This window comes from Setaria italica, chromosome IX (assembly GCF_000263155.2).
Source record: "Setaria italica strain Yugu1 chromosome IX, Setaria_italica_v2.0, whole genome shotgun sequence".
NCBI lineage: Eukaryota > Viridiplantae > Streptophyta > Magnoliopsida > Poales > Poaceae > Setaria > Setaria italica.
The window spans coordinates 1,490,171-1,514,381 of NC_028458.1; the positions used below are offsets into that span (position 1 = coordinate 1,490,171).

At 44.6% G+C, this 24,211-nt stretch overlaps 4 protein-coding genes across 5 annotated transcripts; 1 reads left to right on the forward strand and 3 right to left on the reverse strand.

The window, feature by feature from the left end:
* Nucleotides 1-5,485: 5,485 nt before the first annotated feature.
* LOC101777823 (transmembrane protein 184A) lies at nt 5,486-9,042 on the forward strand. 2 transcript variants are annotated; one of them, XM_004981141.4, is made up of 6 exons: nt 5,486-5,845; nt 6,545-6,618; nt 7,379-7,528; nt 7,688-7,973; nt 8,145-8,378; nt 8,458-9,042. In XM_004981141.4, exons 1-6 carry the CDS (start codon nt 5,693-5,695, stop codon nt 8,773-8,775), a joined length of 1,215 nt encoding a protein of 404 aa, XP_004981198.1. In that variant the 5' UTR covers nt 5,486-5,692; the 3' UTR covers nt 8,776-9,042. The 2 variants fall into 2 exon arrangements, with proteins under 2 accessions (XP_004981198.1, XP_022678782.1); XM_022823047.1 differs by lacking the exons at nt 5,486-5,845; nt 6,545-6,618 and adding an exon at nt 6,633-7,064.
* Nucleotides 9,043-9,260: 218 nt separating this feature from the next.
* On the reverse strand, nt 9,261-11,864 carry LOC101778230 (SPX domain-containing protein 4). The gene is given in 6 exon segments (XM_004981142.4): nt 9,261-10,111; nt 10,200-10,359; nt 11,404-11,588; nt 11,591-11,623; nt 11,626-11,669; nt 11,671-11,864. Coding segments are annotated over 6 exon segments (972 nt in total). The 5' UTR covers nt 11,688-11,864; the 3' UTR covers nt 9,261-9,578.
* Nucleotides 11,865-14,081: 2,217 nt separating this feature from the next.
* Nucleotides 14,082-16,864, reverse strand: LOC101778630 (methyltransferase-like protein 23). The gene is made up of 7 exons (XM_004981143.3): nt 16,704-16,864; nt 16,525-16,601; nt 15,533-15,666; nt 14,977-15,119; nt 14,762-14,833; nt 14,560-14,664; nt 14,082-14,479 (listed from the first exon to the last, which is right to left on the reverse strand). The coding sequence occupies exons 1-7, from the start codon at nt 16,768-16,770 to the stop codon at nt 14,325-14,327; spliced, it is 753 nt and encodes a 250-aa protein (XP_004981200.1). The 5' UTR covers nt 16,771-16,864; the 3' UTR covers nt 14,082-14,324.
* Nucleotides 16,865-22,231: 5,367 nt separating this feature from the next.
* On the reverse strand, nt 22,232-23,728 carry LOC101779043. Its single transcript, XM_004981144.3, has 3 exons — nt 23,266-23,728; nt 22,988-23,103; nt 22,232-22,883 (listed from the first exon to the last, which is right to left on the reverse strand). Exons 1-3 carry the CDS (start codon nt 23,318-23,320, stop codon nt 22,623-22,625), a joined length of 432 nt encoding a protein of 143 aa, XP_004981201.1. The 5' UTR covers nt 23,321-23,728; the 3' UTR covers nt 22,232-22,622.
* Between the last annotated feature and the right edge of the window lie 483 nt (nt 23,729-24,211).

The window sequence follows — 24,211 nt, forward strand, 5'->3', positions numbered from 1 at the left end:
CCCTAAGTCCAACTCTCCAGTCAAAACACAACCCTGTGTGCACGAGCTCTCCCATCACCACGTGACCTAGGTTTCCCGACCTTTAATTTTGATACCACTTGTTAGAAATTAGCCATCCACGACGACGAGCCACCTGCTAATCTCCACCAATAGAAGCGTCAATTTGATATACTGAGACGAACTTGCACGATCATAGACGATAATGGAGACACGATCTTTGTTGATGAGGTTCAGCCGAAGCCTACATCCCCGGGGCAAGTCTACGGGCGCTCCTCCTGTGGTGGAACCATCCAACTTAAACTGGCTTAAGTGTGCCAAATCGCTGTCGGAACAGCAATTATACGAAACGCACGTTTGAATCCGGTAGTCTGTCAAGTGTCCCTAGGACGCCTCGAATCATCCACGACTTGAATTATAGCCACACATCAGGATTGCTTCCACGAAGGGAAAGTATCAACAAATATTACATTTTTACATACATACTGGAGATACGAATTATTACAAACCATAGATTGAAACAAACTTAATAGTGCAAGTTAGACCATACTAAGAGTTTCGAACATAACAAGTCCGAAGGTAAAGTAATTATACAACTAGATTTCACTCTAGGGTATTACGAGACCCGTAACATACCCTAGTTCTTCGGGCCTTCCTCCTCAATCGACCCCTGCTGTGCGTCTGAAAACAACAACAAGGGATCCCCTGAGTACGAAGGTACTCAGCAAGATTGACCCATCTAACCAGTATAGGTAGATTTAAAGTAACGTTTCAAGGAATATGATAGCTTTTTAATGTACTGGCTTACTCATATTTTTACGGAAATCTTACTACTTGTGGAGCCTTAGTTTTATCATTTTATTCCAGATTAGTATTTACCTAATCAATCTAGGTGATTAAAACATTTTTGAGCAACCAACTGGCACTAACATCATACTATTAAATCAAGGAAAACATTATATTAAACTTGATTACTCTACGATGCTTAAGCGATGATCAAGTGCATTCATAACAAGAATTGTGATGATCTGGACTGATTTACATCCTGCAGAAGATACCTAATCACCAGCTATGCGCAACTGATTGGTTTGTGCATAACGACCTTTCTATTAGCCATACCCAAAGATCGGAAACATAATTACCCAAACCTAGGGACGCACCCCCCCCCCACATGGGACCCCACGTCTGGCCTGATCTCCATGTGAGTTTCAAGCTACGCCCCTGCCTTTCTTCCACATGCCAAGCATGGGTAAGAACATTTCCAATCAGAGAGCCAACTAACCTACCAAACTTTGCTGGTCCCCGGAGACAGTAAGTAACCAGGTAATATCACCTGATCAACTGTAAAAACAATGAATGGGCCTTAAATAAATTAAACTTAGTGGACAGAACTAACATCTCTAGCTTCTGTCCACATCTTCAAAATTCAAAGCCATTTTCCTTGATCAATATGTATGACAATTTTACCTTAAGTCGTTGGGTAACAAAAGTTACTTTAAGGGAAATCTAAGCATCACCAAGGAAGGGATGGTTACTAATTATTTGAACAGGTGGCAAAGATGTCCTATAAACAAGGTGGGATCATGCACAAGAGTAGGTTGAAAACAACTCCTAGACTTAATGCATAAATAAGAAAATCACAAATAATTTGGTCTCATGAATAATAATTTCTAAAATTAAAAAGGTGTAGATGCACCAGGACTTGCCTTGGTTCACAAAAAAGTTAGTTTCTTCTGAAGATCCTTCAACACAAGGAACCAATTCAATAACCTCCTCAAATTCCTGAGGTTCTTCTAAGAATTCCAAGATATCCACTTTCGAGACTTCTAATTCTATGATATGATGCATGCCATAGTTAGATATGCAAACTTTTTGAAATAAAAACTATACAACTTATCTTCTTGATAAAGTTGCAAGCTAACACTAATCTACCCATAAAAGATTAACCCACAATTTAATTTCTTAACTAACCTAACTTAAGCCTTTTCTTTTATTTAGAAAAGCATTTATAATAATTTCTAACCTTAAGACTTAATTCCTATGAATTAATAAATATTTGTGAATAATAAAACATTATTCAGAATTTTATGTATTTTATAAAGATTAAGTATTTATTTAAATACCTTAATTAAATGCACTAAATAAATACCTAATTTTTATTTTCCTTTCCTGAATTTTTAATGCATAAAGAAAAATAAAATATACCTAATAAAATTGGTTTCAATAAATTTGGACAATTCTACAAATTATAATGAATTAAATATGAAAATAGAATTTAAATCTATTTTCTAAAACTATAAATCAATTTCTTGCCCGAAAACCCCCTTTTGGAACCTTTCTCACTCACCCCGCCCTAACCCTCTCACTGCCACGCGGGCCCGGTCAACAGACCACTCTCCCGACCCTGACCGCGGGTCTGTTGGCGAGTAACCGCGCCGGCTCATCGCCGGCGAGGCCTCCGGCGATAGGAACACCACAACTCGACTCGCGTTAACTTAGCGCACCTACTGATGGTACCCTAGTGGTGGTTTGGTGGACGGCGACGGCGAACGATGGAAGACAGCGGCGGCGTGGGCGGCGCTAGGCCTACCGACGGCGCGAAGCTCCGCGACGGCAAACGACGACCATAAGCGGTGTCGGTATTTTAGACCGGCAACCCGCCTAGGGGGTACCCTAGGTGGTATTTTGTACGGTGGATGTTGCGAGAATCAAGGAGTCGATGGTGACGCAAGAAAACACGATTTACACAGGTTCGGACCGCTAGATCGCGTAATACCCTACGTTCTGTGTGTTGATTGTATTGAACTTAGCTTCTATTTTGAGGGGGGTCCCTGCCCGCCCTTATATAGTCGAGGGAGCAGGGTTATAGGGTGGAGTCCTAGTCGGACATGGTTACAGAATTCTACTCCTAGTCGGTAGAGTAGTTTCCTTGTCTATTTCGACTAGTGTTCAGGGGTCTGTGGAGGTTATGTTACCCTGTGGTGTAGCCTTCCATATCCTGATCTCATCCGAGTACGTCCCTGAGTGGGTCGTACAAGGCCTACTCGTGGGCCTGAGGATGTATGCCCGACAAGCAGCTCTGAAAGCTTCTCTAGGACCTAAGCTACACGGCGTGCTCCCAAACCAAAGCCCACCGTGGCCGGAGCAAGGTGCTCCACGACGACAGCCATGGGCGAGGCGTGCGAACGGCGGCGCAGGAGCTCCGGCCAATCCAGCCATACTCTAGGCCAACAAGCTAGACCTACACCATCTAGAGCTCGTGCGTGACACACCCAAACCCTTAGACAACAACCAGAGCTCCGGCAACATAGCCCTCCATGGCGGCGACCTTACCAGAGCAGAGTGGCGGCCGGCACTAAAGAAGATGATGACGGAAAGAAGCTGTGGTGGATAGGGCTGGACGACGACTGGTGGGATGGATTCAGGAACTCAAGGTGGTGGTTCTGGCGGAGGGGAACGGCCGGCAGTGGTGGAATAGTGGAGGAGCTCATCGGCGACCGAGAGCGGTGAAAAATAGAGCAACGCAGAGAAAGGATAACTCCGGCCGACAGGAACGGTAATTTATACAAAATTTTACTGCCTTCCTGACAACCACCTCCTGCCTGCTTGCTTGGGTTCGCGTCGCACGCCTGCGTCGGCGCGTGGCATGGTGGCACCGCTCTTGCCATCGGCAGCAAGCAGCTACCTGGCAGTAGCACCGCTTTGCTCTTCCCCCTTTTCTCGCCAATTCCGCTCGAAAGTCCAACTAAATTTGCACCTGATTTCCAATTCAAGCTCCACGATTTCCTTTAATCAAAGTTGTAGAGGATCCTCAGGACTTCATTTTATATATTCACAGTTTGAGCTCTGGATCACTCCATCTCTCGAATTTGAACCCCGAAAATCAGCTAGGGTTCGGTATGTCAGTGTTCAATTGATACTGTGCCAGTAACTTTCAAAACAGCCCATTACTTCATCTTTGAGCTTCAATTCAAACATTCAAACTCAGTTTTGTTTATCCAATGTCTACAGGAACTTGTAAACTCCATGTCAGGAATTCCATTTTGCATGTTAAAGCCCAATTTTTACACATAAAATCTTCCAAAATCTTGGGCCAAAGTTGGCCACTTCTCTCTGCCTCTAGAACTGAAATGGCTACTGCCATTCAGTTTCGACAGTCAATTTAAAACAGTCCAGCTTTCAAACTTTGGACTCCAAGAAAAATTTGAATTCCTTCCTCTCTTTGTCCAACAACATGCCCAATATAATCACTGAACATCAAAGTCCACTTGGGGTCCAAAACCTTTCAAGGCTCAGATGAAAAATCCTTCAGAATTTAATTTCAAAGTTGGTTGATTGTCATAGTTTTCAGACTAGCACGTTTTCAGACAATGAATGGTAATTCCAAGTCAACCGCTTTGACTCTGAATTTGAGATGCCTAGGACTTCAAACTTAATGTCTTTGAATTCTAAATACCTTCAAAGCTTGATTCCATATTTTTATCAAATTTTTCCAAATTTAAATCTTGAATTTGCATTTTCAAACTTGACTTAAATTTGACTTTGGTCCATAATACCTCCTTTTAATCCAAATTTCACCATTAACACCTTAATGATCATTCTTAGACTTTTAACAACCCTAGTTGTTACACCTCCCCAGTACCGCAACACCGGTCGCTCCAGGATCCCGGCATCGTGCCGCCTCCCCCTGCGAGTCGTTATGGTTACAACAGCAACCCTCCTCTCATATTTATGAGGAGGCTCAGGTACAGAGTATGACACACACTCTACCCTATACCGATACATACAACTCAAGTTCCATCGTAAACGGAATCGTACGTATATTCAACACAATATCTAATACTTTCAACCGCACAAACTGTTATGGCGCCAATTTTTTTTATAAAAAAGAACACCATCCAATCCATCATGCAGATTCTAGTGCTACCTTGCCAAAGAACACCATCCAATCCATCACAGCCAGATGCTAATGCAGCAACGCTAACCACCATTATCAGTGTTCCAGGCTGCAGCAGCAATGATCGGATGATGTTGACGTAACTCGCCTGTTGGCTCAACCATCCATCACCCCAGTAGGTGTCAGGTGCACATCTGATTATTTACGTTATTTCGAGTAAGGGAACCATACGGGCATGCCTACCTGCTCATACCACCGATAATACGGAGGCAGCAAATTCCGCAGAAATTTCGTGCGAATTACAGCTAGATTGCTTCGTCTCGCACGAAATCTCCGTAAATCCTCGCGTCGAGTCCACGGAAGGGCACACGGTTGATTCGATTCGATTCCACGCTTGATAGTTTAGTTGAGGAGAGGAGAAGTAATAAGCAGAAACAATTTTGAAGCTTCGTGCCTTCGCCCACCCAGCCATCTCGAACACTGGTCCACTCCAAATCTCCAGAAAAACAAAATCAAATCAAACCGCTAAACAAAAAATTAAGCAGAAATCCGGACGCGAAAACCGATGCTATTAACCCCTCTCTTCTTTCCTCTTCCCCAACCCAACCACCGCACCCAGCCGGGCCAGAGAGAGCAACGCGACGCGGCCACCGAGGGCTCTCCCCCCTTCGCCTGTCCCTCTCTGATTGGCCTCCACCTCTCCTAGCTGCCGCGCCCGCGCCGCCGCGGTGGGACCGGGAGGAGGAGGAGGAGGAGGAGGGCTGGTGGCGGCGGCCGCGCCTCGGGGGTGCCCCCGCGATGGAGTGGGCGTCGGCGGCGTACACGGCCGCGGCGCTCGTGTGCGCCGCGGCGGCCACCGTGGTCGCGCTCGTGCACATCTACCGGCACCTCCTCCACTACGCTGAGCCAATCTACCAGCGGTTCATCGTCCGCATGATCTTCATGGTCCCGGTAATGCTCCCCGCTCCGCGCTCATACCTAACCTTCTCTGTTCAGCTACCCTGCGCCAGATCTATCGCCGCTTCCCGGAGATTTTTCCTTTTTTTGGGTGAATTTTGAGGGCGTGTCACAGTTATTAGCTGGAATAAGGCCCGGTTTAGGTGAGTTTGCAGGAGTTCGTTGCTGGCCCATGCGATTCGGTTTGTTTACGCGACTTCGGTCGGTATTTAAGGTGTTGTCTTTTCAGGCGAGTTTCCCGTGAAAGTCAGGCTGTGATTGGAGTCGAAGTACTCATTGATGATTTTGCTGCACCTATGTAGTTCTGATCAGAATGTGATTGCTCACCATGCATGGAGCTTTATGCAATTTTGCTGTGGTTTGCTTTGATGTATGCAAGAATTCATTGTGATTCTGATCGATAGTGCACCTTATTGGTGTGGATTTCTGGAGCTTGTGGTTTTGTCCTGGGTATGCGAGTTCATTAACTAGACAGTAGGAATGTAGGTGCATCCAAGGGTGAAGGCAAATTATTTCTGGGTTCCACTATTCGAAGTGATAGAACTCCTGCAACTTCTAGTTTGGAAAATAGGAACACTTGGTCCAGTGTTTAATTGCATTTCACCCTTGTGTCCTTTAGCTTATGTTTAGAAGTGCTCTTTATATGTTTGCATATTTCTGTATATTAACCCAATGGCGTGCACTGTTCTGCAGGTATATGCTGTGATGTCATTCCTTTCCCTTATCCTTCCTGAAAATGCGATATATTTCAATTCTATTCGAGAGATGTAAGTCCTACTTGCATCCCAAACCGCTTTTCTCACTGTCTGAATCTTTTAGTTCCATGTGGGATTAATGGCGTCTAATGTTGTTTACTGTTGAGACATGCAATATTCTACTCAATTATTCCACCTATTTGTAGGCCACCACTAGCAAAGGTAAAACTAGCAGAAACTTGCTATGATCCAATTCATATGCAGTGTCAACATAATACGCTGCCTCTGAAGTCTGAACTGCTCATTGGTTTCCGTACTATAAATATGTTACAACTGTGTTGATACTCTTTGATCATCTCTATTAAATGGAGGATCCACTATCCTTTGTAAACAGGTGCAGTCTGATCCCATAGGAGTAGGCATCATAAATTCATAAGCGATGGAGATTACTCGTGCTTCTGTCTACTCTTAGTATCTTCCTAGTTCCTATTAACAGCATCGACATAAATGAAAACAAGGTGGAGCAAATATACCAAATGATCTCCTCTTTGTAAAAATTGTAAAATTCCAAGATGATCATCACTTGTCATAATTTGGTAGTAAATTCATTTAATCTAATACGGTACTAAGTTCATCCTCATATGTCAAACTATGGGCTAGATTCTTACTGAAGCAGTGGTTTAAAATTTGGCAGACTTTAGGTGTTGTTTATCTTTATGTTTATGTGAGTTTGTCTATGTGCTATTGGCTTTTTCACTGCTGTTACAGAAGTAGTTCAACTAATAATTGCAAACCAGCATCTTCTGAAATGTCATATCTCATGTTCTTTCAGCTATGATGCTTGGGTCATCTACAATTTCCTCTCACTCTGCTTGGCATGGGTGGGAGGTCCTGGTGCTGTGGTTGTAAGTTTGAGTGGCCGAACCCTGAAACCGTCATGGATTCTGATGACTTGTTGTTATCCAGCTATTCCTCTAGATGGGTGCGTAAGTGACCTTGGTGCATATTAGTAATTATCAAAACATTTTATACTTTTATGTGCCATTTTGCACCTTAATAAGTGATTAAATTCTGTGAACTATATTTTTGCCTTTGTTGTTATGTGAACGCTTGTTGAAAAAAATCTGGTGGTCTTGAACAGGCGTTTTATACGAAGATGCAAACAAGGTTGCTTGCAATTTGTGATTCTCAAGCCTATTTTGGTTGTTATCACCTTCATACTTTATGCAAAAGGAAAATACAAGGACGGAAACTTCAGTGTCAACCAATCCTATCTGTACATAACAATCATATATACAATCTCATACTCAATGGCATTATATGCCCTCGCCTTGTTCTATGCGGCATGCAGGGATCTACTTCGGCCATACAATCCTGTCCCAAAATTCATAATGATCAAATCGGTCGTGTTTCTCACATATTGGCAGGTAAAGTACATAGTACTTCAATAAGTGTTTTCCCTCTCCCAGTATATAACAGTGGGCCACCTGTTGACTAAAGTAAATCTACAACTGTATTTCTGTTTGCAATGTCTTCCCTAAAAACTTTTATGTAATTGGAGGTATTATCCATTCAATGATTTGAATCTTTTCTTACAGGGTGTCCTGGTTTTCCTTGTTGCAAAATCTCGACTTATCAAGAATGCTGATAAGGCCGCTGATCTCCAGAACTTTGTATTGTGTGTTGAGATGCTCATAGCAGCCATCGGGCACTTATTTGCCTTCCCCTACAAGGAATATGCAGGTCCCAATGCCCGCCCTGCTGGTGGTTTCAGAGAAAGCCTTCTTCATGCTTTGAAGTTCAATGATTTTTACCATGACACTGTTCACCAGGTAACTTTGACATTTCATATCCTGGTACCCAAGGCATGGTAACATTTATTTTGTCTGACCAAATCCTATTCTCATGCAGTTTGCTCCTACATACAACGAATATGTGCTCTACAATCACAATGAGGGAGATAATGCACAAACAAAGTATCCCTCAGGGAGCACCGCGCCAAGCGGGCAGGGTGTAGAGTTAGCTGGCATCACCGTGGTAGCTTCAAATAGTCCAGTGACATCAAGTGCCTCATCGAACCAGGCAGATCAGGAAGAAACAATGACAACCCCAATCAAGGACAAAGTCGATCCTCCTGGAGGGCTTTATGACCTCACGGACTTGCTAGACGTGGATTTGTCTAACTACCCAGCCAAGGTTCCTGCAATCACCGATGTAAGAAAACAATGATCAAGCTCGATGTGGGGCTCTTTGTAGGGTTGCATTTCGGGGAAAATCGTGATTTTTGTTGAAGGGTCGGCATAGTTAACATTGTAAAAATGTGTGTATTACTTGTTCTGATTTTTCCCCATTGAAGGGGCCCTATTCATGTCAGCAACTGCTGCCACACGGCCTCTCACCTCGCTCTTTACTAACTGTGCAATGTTGTGAGCTCAAGGTGAACTGAAGTGAAAAATAGAGTCATACTGAATACAATACTCTGCATTTCTGATCTAACATTTTGCAACTTACTGTCCTATCTAATGTAGCTTATTCTGCGCACGAGTAAATAATCAGTTGAGGTAATTGGCAGTTTCTTTGTGCTAATCAACCAAAACGTCTGTGCTAATGGCTTCCTTTCTGTTTACACAAAACTTAAATGGCGCTTATGACATGGTGTCAACACAAAGAAAACATGATAAATCCAACCCTCGATGCCTCTGACCAAACAAAAAGAAAAAAAGAACTTCGATCAGGAAGTACCTCTATTGTCAACCAAAATGTCTGCTAACGACTTACATGCTTTCTGTCTACAGCTTCAAAACTCAAATACCACTACACTTCAGATTCTTATGGCAATTGACATGCTGTCAACAACAAAAACATGAAAAATTCGACCTTGCATGACTGCAACCTTGAAAAGAAAATGAAAGAAAAGGAAACAGAACCATCAGGAAATTCTTGCGTATGTCACACTACAAGGAGGGTTAAACATCCAGATTATTAGATTTTACACTTATCAACGGTTATTGAACAGTGGGTGTAAATACTGATTATTCATCACGTGGCTCGCCTTCTACATTATGTTCCCTTTGAGCAGCATTATGCTCCCTTGAATTTGATTGCACCTCTTTATCGTCCTTTCCAGCATCCTGAATCTGGGAGTCTGTTGAGGAATCTGATAATGAACTCTCAGAAGTGATGGCACCAGAACAGGCTTCACCATCCTCACCATTGAAGAACCTAGACAGAGACAGGGGGTTGTAAGTAGAGCTGGCTTTCCGAAGGCCCTGTATTGCTTTCATTGCTGCTAGTGTGCTTCGGTACACATCTGAGGTTTCCACATCGCCAGATGATGTTGGATCACGCTTAGCCCCGGCATGTGGTTCCAGATTTGAAGATGAACTAGGCTCAAGAACTTCTGCTTCGACCGGGAAAAGGAGTTCAAGATTAGCCTCGCATTCTCGAACAAGCCTTGTTAAAGGTTCGGTTGTGAAAAATGGCTGGTGACGGACACGCTGAGTGAAAGGCAGGCTGAGCAAACCGCCTGTTCTCTTGTCATACTTCTTCAGTATCTTCACTAGTCCTGCATTTACAGCATATAAGACACACAAGAAGCTAGATACTACTACATAAATGCTGCAGATTAGCCAACTTGGTTTAAAGGTACTCACCAGCAAAATTTAGGGAGCTATAGGTTTGCAGAAGAATCATTTCACCATGTATAATCACAAAATCCTTACGTATCTCTAGCATCTCTTCAGTAAATTCACTCCTGGATGTAAAAGCATCATTCTTCTTAGCTTTGACGCGCTCAATCCTCTCCTTCAGCACCTTTGAGAAACAAGATGTCCAAGGGTTAGAACGACAGCTACAATTCAAGGAAGTGCCAAAGACAAGCAAACTAATGAATAAGGAGACTATTTAGGCATGCCAACATTCAATGTACACAAGCGCACAGGTTTTGGAGGAAATAGAAGAGCAAGCTACGTCCACTTTCTTTGGATGATGAACCCAAAAAAAAAAGCTGTAAACGTAGCTCCTGGTGCAAGTATTTTGCAACACCAGGTGCAGTTGCTGTCTACATGACTAAAGGGCTCCTCATAGTAAACTTAGTTCCTCATGCCCGGGTGAAGGTCACAGTTAACAGGCTCTTTGGGTATCTACATGACAAATCTGGTTAATCAGTGATATTCTCTAGTAAACCAAAATTTGATTTTCAGTTCACTGTAATGCTCAAACACAATTGTTGATTGAATGTGCTACTTGTATAACACAACACTTCCGCACCTTGAAATCCATGCAATCTTATATAGGAATCAAAGGCATGAGTAATATTTTTCTCATCATGGAGAAATAAAGGAAAATCATCCACTAGCAGATTTGACCCTTCTGTAACTCTATAAATAAATACAGCAACGCACAGCAGTAAAGCTTCTTACATACAGAAATGTAATGGCTACCCATTCTGTCCAAAACGAAGTCATAAACAAAATACATGCACATTGAAGCTATCAAAATTAGACTACGCCCAGTTTGCTGCCCACAATTAATCATGATCTGGCCACTAACTCCATACTGAAAAAACAAGGATTGGAGGCACGATACTCTTATATTTATTTGCTATATGGTCCTTAGCATTAGTTCAATTCAAAATGCCCGAGCACATACTGAAACATCATATGTAACATTTGTTAAAACTCCTGCCCATGAATTAAAAACCCGAACATAACCCGACTGCACATGCCGAGACCAACAGATCTTAGGGATCGGGAATCACTCCAACATCAACTGAGTGGCGCTACATCGGGCGCGAACACACGCATCGACCAGGATCGCCGAGATGGATGGGGCGAGGGCAAGGAGAAGGGCGCGCACCTGGAGGCGGATGACGTACCACTCCTCCCTCTCCATGTAGAACTCGTTGAGCTTGTGGAGCTCCATGTCGAGGATGCTGGCGAACCAGTTCCCCAGAGCGACGTTCCCCTGGCCGGCCCCACCCCCCAGTCCCTCGGCGGCGGGTGGCGGAGGAGGAAGGGGAAAGGCGGCGGGTTCGGCGGGCCGCAGTTCTTGATGAGCTTCTTGAGGGCCTTGTAGCGAGGTACTTGTCCCTCCACGCCGGCAGCGTCTCTCCAGTGTTCCGAATCCTTCCCGAACTTCATCCCCCCGACGAGGCACGACTCTATCCCCCCCCTCCCCGGGCACGAATTCCTTATCAAGAAGAAGAATGGATTCTTCCCTCTTTACCCTCTCCTCGGGTGGGAGTGGAGCAGGAGGAATGTTTCGGGGTTCGCGATGGGGAGGAAGAGGACGGCGAGGGGAGATGGAAGAAGAGGAGGCAAGTGGAGGGGACGGATGGATGGATGATTGGGTGTTGGGTCGCTGTCGGATGGGGCCGGACGGGGGATATTCGCCTCGTGGGTCCCCGTCGTCTTCCCCTCGGCGCCTGCGAAGCCTGCCGCTTTGCCCTATTCTTCTCCGGGAATTTGTACGGCATCATGGCATCTTCTCCTCCATCGGTCTCCTCTTCCTGCACAGAAATTTCGTCGTGGATGCTAGATTGATGGGAACATGGCGAATCTTCCATGAACTGGTACAGGCCAATCGTATCAAAAGAGAGATAAATAAAAAAAACAAGCCAATCGCGTATCAAAAGAGAGATTAATAAAAAAACAAAATAAATATAAGGTCTTGTCCGTCTTGTCTGGGCCAGGCCCATCTGAAACGATCCAGCCGCGTGAAAATCGGCCCGTATCTCGGCCTGCTACGGAAGACGACGGACGGTTCAAGCGGCGGCGGCCATCTACTACGGATCTCTGCCTGCCGCCGTATGCGAACAAGATCTGAGCGAGGAGATGAGCATCGAGCTCACACCCAAAAAAAGGGAAGGAGATGAGCTTTCTGATAAGGACGAGGCGCAGTCCGGTGCACCAGCGCCTTTGCCGGAAGGATGCCTATCGAGGATAGGCCGGCATGGGGCGCTTGCATGCACGCGTGCACTGGCGACGCGGGGCGTCGACGCGTGTGCATCATCGACAGGCAGCTGACATGCTTGAGAGACAGGATATAGCTGTATGCGTTCATGAGGATGGGAGAGAGACGGAGTATTTGAATTTGCAAGAAGAATTATTGGAAATTTTATATGGGGCTCGGAGGACATGCAAGTAGCTAGCTGGTAATATATTGGTCGAACATTAAACTTGTGAAAGTATAAGGAGTGTATATTTTTTTTTCTGGTTCGTCTATAAAATGGCCACCAGCTGAGAGTCAGCAGCACTGTTGATCACTCCTCGCACACTTTTTATTCCAGTGGGATTAGAAGAGCTGGAGATCGACTTGCTCGCAAGTTTAGGGCCGACAGATAAACAGTAGGTAGAGATGGGTTCTCTTATGTCTGGCTGGAGCTCATCAGTACTGAGTGACAAGGAAGGTACAGTACCTGTTCGTTTAAGGACCGGACCTGCAATATTTTCTTTCATCTTGTAAAAGTATGGCAATACTCTTGCTGCCTTCTGCTACGTGTCTTTGATCCACTCACGAATCACGATCTGTGTGCACACCTTCATGGGGTGCGCAGTTCGTATGATGAGGAACCGGTCACTGACCATGGAGGACGTGGAGGCGTTCTGGAGGCAGCACGGCGGGAGGCCGCCGGCGGAGAACGGCGAGGCGGCGGCAGGCGGCTCCCCGCTCGCCGGATCTCCCCGCGTCGGCGGCCACGCGACGATCTCGCCGCTGCCCTCTCCCCGCGCGGTATACTGCCTGCCTGCTGCGTGCTTGCAAATCAACTTGTTTATTACCTGCTATAGATACTAATGCTACGTAGGTTATTATTCGATGATCGATCACGGCAGGAGATCCCGCCCGCGGCTAGGCAGCTGAAGGTGATGCGGTCCATGCCTCCGCTGCGCGGCGTGAGGAGCGACGACCTGTGCTCGCCGTTTGGCGGCGGCCATCAGGCCCAGCACTTGTTTCCCCGTAGCGAGCCGTCCTCACCGGCGACGACCACCCGCGGCCGCGGGGAGGCGGGCTTGTTCTTACCCGAGAACACCGACGCCGCCGCCGCCGATACCTCCAGCACGACCCGCGGCTGGTACGTACGGCATATGTGAAGTGATCGATGATTAAGCTACTGTGTACACACAAGTCACTCTGACTGATGCTGATGCATGGATGGATGGATGATTATTCGTAGGTGGACTCGGAGCAGCTGGGCGTTCCTGAACGACCCGCCCAAGGAGGAGGTGCTGCTGGGCAGGGCGCAGATCAGCTTCGCGTGCGACCAGTTCCACGCCGCCCGGATCGTCACCGGCAACGCCTAAGCGCACGTACGCCCTGCACGCCAACGTGCGTCGTCCTGCTTTGTGCGTGCGTGCGTGCGTATACGTACGTGTCTTTGTGTCGTGGACAGTGATGCTCGAGGTGTAGCTGTACATACGTGCGTTGCTTCAGATGAAAGCGTGCACTTAGCTGTAGGAGCTTCGGTGCTTGATGACTTACCTGCACGTGTAGTGTAAACGCACACAACGGCGTGGCGAGTGGCGGCCGGCCGTTGCTTGTAAGAAAAGGGTTATGTTTTTGTTCTCTGAGTTTCAAAATACAGCAGCAGTATGTGTAGCCCCACAAGAATCAAGGGAGGTCCTTCGAGTGCGTTAAGATAACAATTTTAATAAGGGGAAAAAGGGAGCAAAATCTCTCTAACAAAAACCTATTCAAATTCCACGCGTTTCATTTCCTAACACTGTCCAGCCGCAGGCACTTCCCCGGTGCCGTTCGCGAGGCGTCGTTTCCTCAAATTTTCAGCTCTTAAAGCTGATGAGGTACACGAGATCACCCAAATGACGCACTTCGAGACCCGCCTTCTCACATCCTGTAAAGAAAAGCGATTGGTCCTTGCCGATTCTTCTGCGCCAGCTCATCAGAAACATGGGAGATCTGGCAGGTACTTGTGTTCCTGCCAATCAACGGAAACATAAGCTAAAGATATCCTCACATATCGGGTGAGTTAAAACAAATGAAATTTTGAGTAACGACCTGATTTGTCTGTGATGGTGGTGCAGCCTGCTTTCTCACTTGTCTTCTTGTATTCTTTTAAAAGAAAGGATGCTGTCTTTACCAGGTTGTCATACTGTTTGACATCTGAATGCAACAAGCGCAGATACCATGTTAGAGCATTTGACCAATGATAAGACAGGATTAAGAGACAGGAGTCCTAACTCCTAAGATATACACTTACAGAGTAGAATATCACTAGCAATAACAATGTCCCAATCTGGTCTGGAAACTGGAAAAGGATCACCCCATGTGTCTGAGGGTTAAAAAGAAGCATCAGAGAACAATTACCCACATTTAAGATTTAAGCGTGCATCCTCCTTGCACCTAAATGGCATATTTGGGAAAAGGAAATACTACAAATGCATAGCTTCTGTTTGGAACAGTCAGAAAACTCACGTCTGATATGAGGTAGCACATCCAAATTATTAGCTCGGCAGTTGTAAGCTATATTCTCTTCAATTTCCTTGTCGTCATAATCAGAGGTTGTGATATCCATCCCAAATGACTTCCTCAGAAAGATCGCCAGAGCTCCCGTCCCACTAAGCATTATAAGAGGAACTAATGAACAACATAGACAAGCTGTAGAAAAAAATTATCATGTTCTTGTGACCACATTCGACCAAGGAAACAAAAAAAACTTTTGTTTACTATAGCACAAAATCATTAGTACAATAGCATAATGAAGACTCCAACCAAGTAACCCACTGCTTCGGACCACTAAGTTCTGATTGCTTGATAAGGTCAACAGTGATTGCTAAGTCCTGGCAGCACGATGAAAGCACAGCGCATGCCTCAGTGCTTATAACAGAAAACAAAGAAAAAGCTATGACAGGGGTATTACTGATATCCTGAATTATTTATCGAGCCCACTCTTATATTGAATATAGTGACCATTCTTATAAAATTGGTCAGTAAGCAACCCAATAAAAAGCATGGCATACATTATACATACCTTCCCAATTCCAGGACCCGTTGTCCATCCAAAATTGACTGGTTTTTAACCAGCCAAGTGGCAAATGAAAATGTCCCAGGCCATAGCAAGTTTGCGTTGAGCTCATGAGATGAGAATTCCCTTACGCTCAGTTTCTGTATGTCATTTTTGGAAATGTGAAGAAAAGATAAATATGAAATTGGAGAATGATTGGCTGTAAAACAGATTAGACAAATTACAATTCGCAAATTACTTAGTGATGAGATCAGCAGTAAGCTATAACAATTTGGTACCACTTGCAGGATTGCAAAACAAACAAAACTGAAACCAATAAATTCATGTAGCCTTAAATCTTGCAAAACAATAGATTACAGATCGAGTAGACTTCGATAAAGAACAGAAATGGCCAGCCAATCACATTGTTTCAATTTTTAAACATGTGGATTTTGTGATGCAGCACCATAAACTCTCAATGCATAGTTGTTCAAAAGCATGCTAAGTTGTTCACGCAATATGAAGAATCAATTGAGTTAACCAAAAGAGAATGTGTAAAAAATGATGTAAAAGCAAAAATCCAGCTGTCAGTCCAAATAAGATCAAGATAATATTTGTGCCTGGTACTAAATTAATCACAATTTTAGTTTTGATCCACTAATCTACTTTGCTGAGTTTGGAGCAGCAATTCTCATGGGTGGAAGCTTACACATCGGTACAATTTAAACACTAGAGGATCACTGAACTGGATCATACCTACTGCTTTATGGATACTATCACGTCAGTTCTCCAGTGGACGTATCTTGCCCAGAACCCCAGCCAAACTAGAAAACACACAGCCAAATGAAATCCGATGAGTTCGTTCCATCCATCTATCATCTATGCATTATTTGTTCATCCAAACTAATCGGAGCATCCAAATTGGATCCCGAGTAGTTCGAAGGCCGGCCCTTCCCCGATTCCAGAGAAGCATCGATTCTACAGACGCGAAGCTATACAGCGGAATCATGGAACCTTACCATGCCAGGGAAGTCGTGCGCTCTCTCCACAAACTCCAACGCCTGCTTCTCCCCCTCGGCGTCGACCTGCATCTCATCTTCAATCGCACGGAAGAGACCGAACAGGCCGTTAGGAGCACGCGGTGGGCGACGCGGAGGGGAAGGCGGCGTGGGGGTGGGGGTTGATTTGCTGGTCGTACCTCGGTCGTCGTCGCTGTCGTCAGCGCCGTGGAAGAGGGAGGCGGCGGAGAAGAGAGCGGTGTCCATGAGTAGACTCTTGCTGTTGAGGGAGTTCACTCGATTGGAGGGAGGGAGGCAGCGCGGCGGCGGCGACGAGCCGACGACGACAGAAGAAAGGCAGTAGGCTCTGTTCCGTTCTTGGGCTCTCGGCCCGGGATGGCTGGGAACCCGGGCCTTCCAAACAAGGCCGAAACGTTGCCCCGGCTGGAAAACCGGTAATCCTTCCGGAAAGCCTGGTTTCCAATGCTTTAAGATTCGTACGAAAATTTATGACCGTCCGATCCAATCAGCTCATCTTCCCCACCACTGCCTCCCACATCACCACGCACGCGACCTCCACCGCGCCCGTGCTCCCCGCCACCGCTGCCCACCCTCGCCTCCTTGCGCCACCGGGGGCCCATCGCCGAGCCTCCTCGCCTCCCCGCGCGGTCGTCAACCTCCGCACGCTCCTCACCTCCCTCGCGCCGCTGGGCCCCGCCGCCACCCCTGCGGGCAGCTTGGCCGCCGCGCCGCTCCCTCGCACTGCTCGGCCGCGGCGTCGCCCCTGCGCGCGGCTCGATCAGCGCCACTCCCTTGCGCGGCCCCGCCACCTCTCTCATCGCCACCACGCGCCGCTTGTTCCGAATGCTGGTTCGGCGACCCACCCCATGCGCCGCCGGCTCCATTGTTGAAGAGGATTTTTCTCTCGAAACGTTGATATTCGTGTTGGAAAATGTTGAATTTACTGTGACGTTGAAAATAAGTATTGAAAAATGTTGAAAGTAGTATTTTTTAAAAAATATTAAATTTTACTATTTTGAAATGTTAAACTATTTTTTAAAATATTGAATCTATTTTATAAAATGTTGAGGTTGGATTCTTAATTTGAGGAGGAAGAAAAGGAAGTTGATGGGCTTCTACGGGACCTAAACTCTAACTATCTAGCTAACGGGAGACATGAGCCCCCGAAAAACCAACCATTCACACTCCACAAGCATGAAGCCATACAAACAACTCATCCAGCTTGGGTAGCTTGGGAGAAAATAACCCAGCCAAAGTAAGGGGGAGGTTCGGGCTTTAGAGGTATACAACAAGGTGATCGTGCATTGCTATAGTGAATACTAATTTTATTTTATAAATTTATTAGTTTTCTTTTATCTTTGCTAGGAAATCAATATTATTTTTACTTAACACATTTTCTTCTACTCAAATACTTATTATTCCTTTTCAATTGAAGCAAGATTAATAGCGACGAAATAATAGGTACAACCATAAAGACCACATCTCCAATTCTATAATATCTAATCCAAGTCAGCAATAACATATTTCAACACATAGTTCGATCTACAAGCACCTGAGCATAGCGTACATGCATTAAGTAGGCGTGGGTCTGTTTCTCAGCGCAAGCAACAAGTAGCGCGTGGCCAGCCCACGTCGACAAATCAGTGTGCAATGTTTTAGTCATGTGTAACTTTTCTACTCTAGTACGTGTTATACTCCCAATATATATCCTTTTCTTTTGAGCTGATAAACGATGTAAATTTAGCGTATATTTTGTATGCACGCATATACGTTTTTTGCAAGTAAAAAATATTTCTACTTACCGATGAATAGCTAGCTATTTGTGCATGTAGGACACACGGTCCAACCGGTTAAAAAAGGCGTAATGTGCTCTTAGACCACGAGCAATCTGTAGCCCAGCTGGTTATATTGATTCATGTCTTCTCAATGCTGAATGTTGATCAAGCCTCAGTCTCTATGCTTTTCAAGTCCTAAAATCAATTTACTATCTTCTCAGTGCTTCTATTGGGAATAACCCATCGAAGATCTAGAGAGCTATATGTCATGAAATAAAAGTGCTAAATCAAGGGCTGATTAAACGAATTGGTGATGACAGAAGCCTCTTGTTTCAAAGAAACAAAATCCTCCAACACTTGTTTTTGAACTAATTGACCATACTTCTACGACATGGAAAACAGAGATAGTGCAAAACTTTTTCAATCATATGGACAATGAAGCGATCCTACAGATCCACTAAGTATGAGTACAATAAAACCGTTGGTCATGACATTATTAAAGAAATAGTCTGTTTACTGTTCACTCTGCTTATCGGATGATGATTACAGCGAAGAAAAGAAAAGTAAAGAGGATTACTTTGAAGCCGTACAAGATGTTCCCATGTGCAAAAAAGATAGAAGTGATGGAAACAATTGTGAAATATGAAATTACCAAAAAATCAAAATCTTTTGCTGGTGACTTGCTTCTGATGGTATATGTATTCTTGTTACCCGATAGCTATTTGGCATGCAAGGAAAACAATCTATGATGAAATATTTCAAAGATCTTTATCTATAATAGCAACAATTAATAGTCTGATAGATGAATTGGGAATTTCTCGAGGAAATCAAAAGTTAGGCACCGGATACCACCTAGGAGTGACCAATGCAAGATAAATATAGATGCTGCAGTAGCCTAGGATTCTTACAAAGGAGTTGTTGGGGTTATATGCCAAGATGATCAAGGAGGTTTCTATTGCTGAAAGTGCTCTGGTGATATATTTGAACGTGAAACTTTAGAAGCTATGTGAAGAGTCACTAGATCTTGCCGAAGATTGTGGCATAAAGAAAACTACTGTGGCTTCAGATTGTCTAAATGCCATTAAGAATATTAAAGAAATGGCTAGATGCTCTTATATGATGATTATTCACAGCATAAATATGAGGTCGAGATCTTTTGATTATGTGCGTTTTGCACATGAAGGTAGAGAATCTAATCAGGAGGATCATTATCTTGCAAAACGTGCTTGTACTTTTGGGCCTGGCCGTCATGTTTGGCTTGAGTATCCTCCTATTTTTTGGATGTAAATCTTGTCTATTGCAATTAATAAAAATTCCTACCTTCCTCTAAAAAAACAATAAGCCTTTCACATACAATATTTTCTATCAGTATGATCATAAGGCAGGTATCCAATATTTATCTTTGGCATTGGTCTTTAAAGTTTCAATGCATCTTTGTTCATTTAAAAAAGCGCAATCTATCTTCTTCTTCTTTGTATATATATTTTAATTCTAGTTTGCAAAGTTGAAAGTGGAAAATTGAAAGGATCGTGTATGTCGACTAGAGGGGGGTGAATAGTCGAACCTGAAATTTATCACAATCTAAAACACTTTTGTCAGCGACTTCCGGAGTTTCCGCAGATTTCTACGGAATCTCCGCAAAAACCAGCTAAGCCGGTTTCCAAAACCGGCTACCACAGAAAACCTCAACACGGTGAAAGATGCCCCCAATGAGTTCTAGCACAAACCAAACTTGAAGATGCACTTCTATAGATGATTTCCAGCAGATTGAAAAGGTCCCTGCACACAAATAAGTACACCCAAGTAGATCGAAGCGGAAGCACAAATAAATACTAGAAATGAACAAATGAGGCAAACCGAAATGGTGACTCGAGGATTTGTTTATCTGAAGTTCAGATTCACCACCGTGAATCCTACGTCTCCGTTGAGGAACTCTTTAGGATACGAGTCTTTTTCAACTCCCTTCTAATGGGTGGTCAGCAAAGTTGTTTCTTTATTTGTGTTTGCTGGGTCGCACTAGACCGCTTTCCCGTTTCCACTAGATGATCTTTTTCCTTGCGGAGGTAAAATCGTAGCCCTCATAAACTTGCCGCTGCTCACCACACCTTGGGAGCTAGCTGGTGATGCCTAGCCGTCTAGAAGGGTTCACCTCCAAGAGTAACAAATGCTTCACAACTTGCTTTGATGTCAACCACAAGTGCTCAAGCTATGGATTACTCACAGGTGCTCTCTAATGCTCACACACAATCTCACTCTCAACCCAACTCTAGAATTTGTCAAGAATTACACAAATCTCACAAAAAGAGGTTGGGGGGAGCTCCACTAAAGTTAGAAAGGCTTCTACACGCTCTAAGTCCAGCAAACACCAGTAACCCTTCAAGGAGGAGGTCAAAGGGTATAAATACCCCAAGACAAAGAAACTAGCCGTTAGATCAGAGGGAAACCGGCAGCTGGTTTTCAAACAAACTAGCCGTTACCCTGTGTCAGAGCTAGAAACCGGCCATGCTGGTTTACCAAACCGTCCAAGCTGGTTTTGGCTGAGTTAGTGCACTTCAGGGCTTCTCTCAAGGCTTACCTCACATGGGTCAACTATGAACACTTTTGGTTTTGTCAATCAACCAATGCTGCATCCCTCTTGATAGTATGGCATACCTATACTCAAGAATAAATATAAATAACTTTTCATTCACTTGAGCTTGTATATCTTCACTCATGCCATTCTTGATCGATGTCAACTTGAGGGCTTCAACATTGCATTCTAGCTGAGCACATCCAACTTAAGCTAGTAGCTTAGGATTTTCCAATACATGTGATCCAAGTTATAATTCCAATCCTTAAGCTGCTCCAATATGTCCTCCAACAAATATTTGATGCATTGCATTGCTTCTCTTGGTAATACTTGATTTGACACATCAAAATCCCCCAAGTACTAGCCACTTCACCCTAGCATAGATCCCATGGCTCAAGTCATCACTTGATCAAACTTTGCTTAGTACCTCGTCACTAATCCCTTGCTTGACTTCTTCATCCAATCATGCTATTTTGAGCTTAGCTTTGCCTTGACATCAACATTGAATATCCATTCCTCATTTGCAAGCTTTCAATAATGAGACCAATAATATCACATAGATCCATGTCTCTTAGTCATGCACACTATCTTGCTCTTCTCTCTTATATTAACATTCCATTGTCTTCCAACAAGCTGCTTTCATATTATTTAGAGACCATTGTATCAACCATGTCATCTTTAACCTCATTTCAATTTGCTTGTCATATGAACCATGTCACCATGTCTTTAACCTCATTTCAATTCACTTGTTATATGTCACACTTTTGCTTCATGGGATCACATACTTGCTTGCTTTTATGAGAATGAGCTATACATTCTTCCATTCATCAATAACACAATATACACATGAGAATAAATTCCTGCTCATAATCTTTAGTAAACAAGTTAGTCTTTTAATTATTTTGTCATACAATTCACCAAAACCCACTTAGAGACATAGAGCTCTTTCAAAAATGGAGGTGAGTGCTACATTTGGATCCTTTCAAAGATGAAGGGGAGTAACTAGATTCCACTTCACTTGAGATATTTTCATGGAAGTGGAGGAAGCCAAAGATAGCATTTTCCCTTGAGGCATGACAGATGGACTTTAGGCGAGATAGTTAGTGAAGGTGATTGTAGTCTGTGATATAAACCCCATGTTCGATGACCTCCATTTCTCATTAATGAGGTATTTTATTGGTGGGCGAAGTACTTGCTGATCTGCATGTGTTCCAACAAAATTCTATTGTAGCGTGGCACGGTGGATGTATGTAGCTAGTATATTCTTGAGTTTCCCTGATAGTGCCTTCCTTGATACTCGAGAGGTTAAGATGTCATCAACAATTAGGTGCATATGTACTATACTCATGCATGGTATTCCCTATAACGTTTTAAATAATAGTTCGGTTTAATTTTGACCGAAGTTAATTTTTTCTGAGTTTGATCAACCTTACAAAATACGCATGTGTATTGCAAGTACACATGGGAAAACTCCCGTGCAATAAAGGATGCACAAACGATAAGCAGCATACTGCAAGATTTCACAAACACTAGATGTCGCTCGCTCGCTCGTTCGCCACATCGATCTGGTAGACTGCTATACATAATGCGCATGCATACGGTCCCGGCCCGTATATGCATATATACATCAAGAACACGTAATAGCTAAGCTTGTAGGTGGAAACCGCGGTAGCCAGAGTTATACGTAGCCACGGAACACGTCCCGGCCGGTGCCTCCGGCGTGGTTTGCATTGCGTGGCATGTGTACGTGTCGCTCAGGCGTTGCCGGTGGCGATCCGGGCGACGTGGAACTGCGGCGTGTAGTTCTGCGCCCTGCTGGCCGGCTCCTCCTGCGGCGGCTCGTTCAGGAACGCCCAGTTGCTCCGCGTCCACCAGTCGCGGCTCTTGCTGGGGCTGTCAGCGGCGGCGCCGTCGTCGTCACCGGGGAGGAAGCCGTCCACGCGGACCCGCGGGGACGACGCGCCGCCACGTCCCGGCGACCGGGCCGCCTTCTCCAAGGTCCCGAACGGACTCTCCTGTCAATCAATTCGTCGCGATCACCTTGTGATGAGCAAAGCTGCGACGACTATATGTGCATGCACGCGAGGAGACAAGAAACATGCAGGCGGCAGGCACGTACCGTGGCGGGGGAGGCGAGGGGCGAGGTGAGCTCGCCACCGTCCTCTGACCTCCGGCGCTGCTTCCAGAACGCCTCCACCTCCTCCTTTGTCAGCGACCGGTTCCGCCGCGCGTGAACTGTACATCAGACACACAGAGAACTTGGTATGATGCATTCATGAATTACATCGCCAGCAGCGTTAAAATGGAGCATTTTCAGCTAAGGTACATGCAAGCAAGAAATCATATGCGTGCATGGAGACGAAGAGTCCCAAACTCAAGGCAATTATTTGGCAATACCTTTCTTGTCGTCACCAAGAACTGGCGAGTCCCAGCCAGCCATGAGAGAGCCCATCGTCAGCAAGGTTGGAGAAATAACTCAGGCGTGGTGACTGCAATCTCTTAATCTTTTAGTAAAGCTGGTGGATGAGTATGTGGAGTAGTTGCTTAGTGATAAGCCTCAGCAGCACTATGGTCGTTTTATACATGCACTTGGGCTTGACTTTCAGAAGGGTTTAGCGCGGCGGCTGCGGAAGAGCACACAGGATTACCACCAGCGCACACGGGTTTTGTTAACAATACGATGTCTCTGGATGAAGCGTGACAGGTGTGTGAGTGTTTGTCCCTATCCCTAATATTATGCAGAGATTAGTGCTATAATTTATTTTTGGTTCTTAGTACGACTAGGAGTACTATACATACAGATCATTCTTTCTTCCAAATGATCTTGGAAAGCTGTATGTTTATCTACGTGAAAGCCGGCCGGCCCGGACCTCATCCTCAACAGAGCATGGATCTTAACTAGATCATTCGATCAGCAGCTGGATGTGTTGCGAGGTCGTCAGCAGTGTAGGATGGCCCGCTACTACCAAAGTCTGTCAGGATCGTCGTTAGCTTGATGCTGCGTACTAGGTGGCAATAATAACGACGATCGGGACAGTTAGGGTGTTTAGATCCATGCACTTACTTCGGGTCCAAGCGTGAACTAATGATAAAACTAATTGCATAAATGAGTTTTAATTCGTGAGACGAACCTATTAAGTCTAATAATTCATAATTAGTAATTGTTTATTGCAGTATCACATGGAATAATTAGGGACTAATAGATTCGTCTCACGAATTAATTCTTATTTATGCAATCAGTTTTATCATTAAACTATATTTAATACTCTTAATTAGTATGCCGCGTGCCGGATTGAAGCTTAGTTCGGGTATCAAACAACCCTAAACAAACTTAACCATCCTG

Bases quoted from the DNA above. Each gene is read 5' to 3' on its own strand.
- LOC101777823 (XM_004981141.4), top strand. From the start codon at position 5,693: ATGGAGTGGGCGTCGGCGGCGTACACGGCCGCGGCGCTCGTGTGCGCC. The intron at 5,846-6,544 runs GTAATGCTCCCC...ACTGTTCTGCAG, and splicing joins GCATGATCTTCATGGTCCCG to GTATATGCTGTGATGTCATT. The intron at 7,974-8,144 runs GTAAAGTACATA...CTTTTCTTACAG, and splicing joins TGTTTCTCACATATTGGCAG to GGTGTCCTGGTTTTCCTTGT.
- LOC101778630 (XM_004981143.3), bottom strand. From the start codon at position 16,770: ATGGACACCGCTCTCTTCTCCGCCGCCTCCCTCTTCCACGGCGCTGAC. The intron at 16,602-16,703 runs GTACGACCAGCA...GTGCGATTGAAG, and splicing joins CGACAGCGACGACGACCGAG to ATGAGATGCAGGTCGACGCC. The intron at 14,480-14,559 runs GTCGTTACTCAA...GTTGATTGGCAG, and splicing joins CACCATCACAGACAAATCAG to GAACACAAGTACCTGCCAGA.
- LOC101779043 (XM_004981144.3), bottom strand. From the start codon at position 23,320: ATGGGCTCTCTCATGGCTGGCTGGGACTCGCCAGTTCTTGGTGACGAC. The intron at 23,104-23,265 runs GTATTGCCAAAT...TCTGATGTACAG, and splicing joins TCTTGGTGACGACAAGAAAG to TTCACGCGCGGCGGAACCGG. The intron at 22,884-22,987 runs GTACGTGCCTGC...ATTGATTGACAG, and splicing joins CCCTCGCCTCCCCCGCCACG to GAGAGTCCGTTCGGGACCTT.